This window comes from Saccopteryx bilineata, chromosome 1, assembly GCF_036850765.1.
Source record: "Saccopteryx bilineata isolate mSacBil1 chromosome 1, mSacBil1_pri_phased_curated, whole genome shotgun sequence".
NCBI classification, from domain to species: domain Eukaryota; kingdom Metazoa; phylum Chordata; class Mammalia; order Chiroptera; family Emballonuridae; genus Saccopteryx; species Saccopteryx bilineata.
The window spans coordinates 156,910,876-156,914,533 of record NC_089490.1 but is presented as its reverse complement, the minus strand read 5'-3'; the positions used below and the strand labels follow the sequence as shown (position 1 = coordinate 156,914,533).

General features: G+C 44.1%; 1 protein-coding gene across 1 annotated transcript; it reads left to right on the top strand.

Moving 5' to 3' along the window:
* The first annotated feature begins 384 nt into the window (after positions 1 to 384).
* LOC136335978 (heat shock 70 kDa protein 4-like) lies at positions 385 to 3,437 on the top strand. The gene is given in 3 exon segments (XM_066277258.1): positions 385 to 963; positions 1,297 to 2,972; positions 2,974 to 3,437. Coding segments are annotated over 3 exon segments (2,520 nt in total). The 5' UTR covers positions 385 to 582; the 3' UTR covers position 3,437.
* The last annotated feature ends 221 nt before the right edge of the window (positions 3,438 to 3,658 follow it).

Here is a 3,658-nt window from a genome sequence, read left to right as displayed (position 1 = left end):
AAGCCTACAACCAAGACTACTTTATCCAGCAAGGCTATCATTTAAAATTGAAGGAGAAATAAAAAGCTTTCCAGACGAAAAAAAAAAACCAACTCAAGGAATTCACTACAACCAAACCAAGGCTGCAAGAAATGCTAAGGGGCCTGTTATAAACAGATCAAAGGAGAAAAAGAATATAGCAAAAGAGGAATACAGTTTTAAAGAATAAAATGGCAATAAATAATTACATATCAATAATAACCTTAAATGTAAATGGATTAAATGATCCGATCAAAAGACATAGGGTAGCTGAATGGATAAGAAAACAGGACCCATACATATGCTGTCTACAAAAGACACACCTTAAAACAAAAGATGCAGCTGGCCGGCGCCCTCTCTGCAGCTGAGCCGGAGCTGGCCAAGCAGCACGCTCCGCAGCAGCTCCATTTCCAGGGACCTCGGCTCTCACGTGGGCACTCGCCAGTCCTGCACTAGCACCGGTCCTACGGCCCATGCGGTCCACTCTCCGTGCGCCGTCTCCGTTGTGCTCCGCGTCCTGTCTCGCCGGCTGACCGGGCTCGAGCCTGAGGTGTAGCCAGCGCCATGTCAGTGGTGGGCATAGATCTGGGCTTCCAGAGCTGCTACGTGGCTGTGGCGCGCGCCGTCGGCATCGAGACCATAGCAAATGAGAACAGCGACCGCTGCACGCCGGCTTGCATTTCTTTCGGTCCTAAGAATCGTTCAATTGGAGCAGCAGCTAAAAGCCAGATCATTTCTAATGCAAAGAACGCAGTCTAAGGATTTAAAAGATTTCATGGCCGACCATTCTCTGATCCATTTGTAGAGGCAGAAAAATCTAACCTTGCATATTATGTTCATTTTCCCACTGGATTAACAGGTATAAAGGTGACATATATGGAGGAAGAACGAAATTTTACCACAGAACAGGTGACTGCCATGCTTCTGTCTAAACTGAAGGAGACAGCAGAAAGTGTTCTTTTTTTTTTTTTTACAGAGGCAGAGATAGACAGGGACAGACAGGAACGGAGAGAGATGAGAAGCATCAATCATCAGTTTCTCGTTGCGCGTTGCGGCTTCCTAGTTGTTCATTGATTGCTTTCTCACATGTGCCTTGACCGTGGACCTTCAGCAGACCGAGTAACCCCCTGCTGGAGCCAGCGACCTTGGGTCCAAGCTGGTGAGCTCTTTGCTCAAGCCAGATGAGCCTGTGCTCAAGCTGACGACCTTGGGGTCTGGAACCTGGGTCCTTCCGCATCCCAGTCCGACGCTCTATCCACTGCACCACCACCTGATCAGGCAGAAAGTGTTCTTAAAAAGCCTGCTGCGGACTGTGTTGTCTTGGTTCCTTGTTTCTATACTAATGCATAAAGACGGTCAGTGATGGATGCAACACAGATTGCTGGTCTCAATTGCCTGAGATTAATGAATGAAACTACTGCAGTTGCTCTTGCATATGGAATCTACAAGCAAGATCTTCCTGTCTTAGAAGAAAAACCAAGAAATGTAGTTTTCATAGACACGGGGCATTTTTCTTATCAAGTTTCGGTATGTGCATTTAATAGAGGAAAACTTAAAGTTCTGGCCACTGCATTTGACACAACACTGGGAGGCAGAAAATTTGAAGAGGTGTTAGTAAATCACTTCTGTGAAAAATTTGGAAAGAAATATAAGCTAGACATAAAGTCCAAAATCCGTGCATTATTACAACTATCTCATGAGTGTGAGAAACTTAAGAAATTGATGAGTGCAAATGCTTCAGATCTCCCTTTGAGCATTGAGTGTTTTATGAATGATGTTGATGTATCTGGAACTATGAATAGAGGCAAATTTCTGGAGATGTGTGCTGATCTCTTAGCTAGAGTGGAGCCGCCACTTTGTAGTGTTTTGGAACAAGCCAAGTTAAAGAAAGAAGATATTTATGCAGTGGAGATAGTTGGTGGTGCAATACGCATCCCTGCAGTAAAAGAGAAGATGAGCAAAGTTTTTGGTAAAGAGCTCAGTACAACACTCAATGCCGATGAAGCCGTCACTCGAGGCTGTGCACTGCAGTGTGCAATCTTATCGCCTGCTTTCAAAGTCAGAGAATTTTCTATCACTGACGTAGTTCCATACCCAATATCTCTGAGATGGAATTCTCCAGCTGAAGAAGGGTCAAGTGACTGTGAAGTCTTTCCAAAAAATCATGCTGCTCCTTTCTCTAAAGTACTCACATTTTATAGAAAGGAGCCTTTCACTCTTGAGGCCTATTACAATTACAGCTCTCCTCAAAATTTGCCCTACCCAGATCCTGCTATAGCTCAGTTTTCTGTTCAGAAAGTCACTCCTCAGTCTGATGGCTCCAGTTCGAAAGTCAAAGTCAAAGTTCGAGTAAATGTCTGTGGCATTTTCAGTGTGTCCAGTGCATCTCTAGTGGAAGTGCACAAGTTTGAAGAAAATGAGGAACCAATGGAAACAGATCAGAATGCAAAGGAGGAAGAGAAAATGCAAATGGACCAAGAGGAACCACATGTTGAAGAGCAACAGCAGCAAATGCCAGCAGAAAATAAGGCTGAGTCTGAAGAAATGGAGACTTCCCAAGCTGGATCGAAAGACAAAAAGATGGATCAACCACCTCAAGCCAAGAAAGCAAAAGTGAAGACCAGTACCGTGGACCTGCCAATTGAGAATCAGCTGTTGTGGCAGATAGACAGAGAGATGCTCAACTTGTACATTGAAAATGAGGGTAAGATGATCATGCAGGATAAGCTGGAGAAGGAGAGGAATGATGCTAAGAACGCAGTAGAAGAATATGTGTATGAGATGAGAGACAAGCTCAGTGGGGAATACGAAAAGTTTGTGAGTGAAGAGGATCATAGAAATTTTACTTTGAAACTAGAAGATACTGAAAATTGGTTGTATGAGGATGGAGAAGACCAGCCAAAGCAAGTTTACATCGATAAATTGGCTGAGTTAAAGAATCTAGGTCAACCTATTAAGATTCCAGGAATCTGAAGAAAGACCAAAATTATTTGAAGAACTAGGGAAACAAATCCAACAGTATATGAAAGTAGTCAGCTCTTTCAAAAACAAGGAGGACCAGTATGACCATTTGGATGCTGCTGACCTGGGGAAGGTGGAGAAGAGCACGAACGAGGCCATGGAGTGGATGAACAAGAAGCTAAATATTCAGAACAAGCAGAGTCTGACCATGGATCCAGTTGTCAAAGCAAAAGACATTGAAGCTAAAATCAAGGAGCTGATAAGTATCTGTAGTCCTATAATTTCAAAGCCCAAACCCAAAGTGGAGCCTCCAAAAGAGGAGCCAAAAAATGCAGAGCAGAACGGACCAGTGGACGGACAAGGAGACAGCCCGGGTTCCCAGGCTGCTGCACAGGGCACAGACTCAGCTGTGCCTTCGGATTTGGACAAGCAGCTTCCTGAAATGGACATAGATTGATTCCAACAGTTGTTTATATTAAAACAGATTATTATAAAGCTAAAAAAAACAAAAAACAAAAACAAAACAACAAAAAAACCCACAAAAGATGCACATAAACCCTGGCTGGTTGGCTCAGTGGTAGAGCATCAGCCTGGCATGCAGGAGTCCCAGGTTCGATTCCCAGCCAGGGCACACAGGGAAAGCGCCCATCTGCTTCTCCACTCTTCCCCCTCTCCTTCC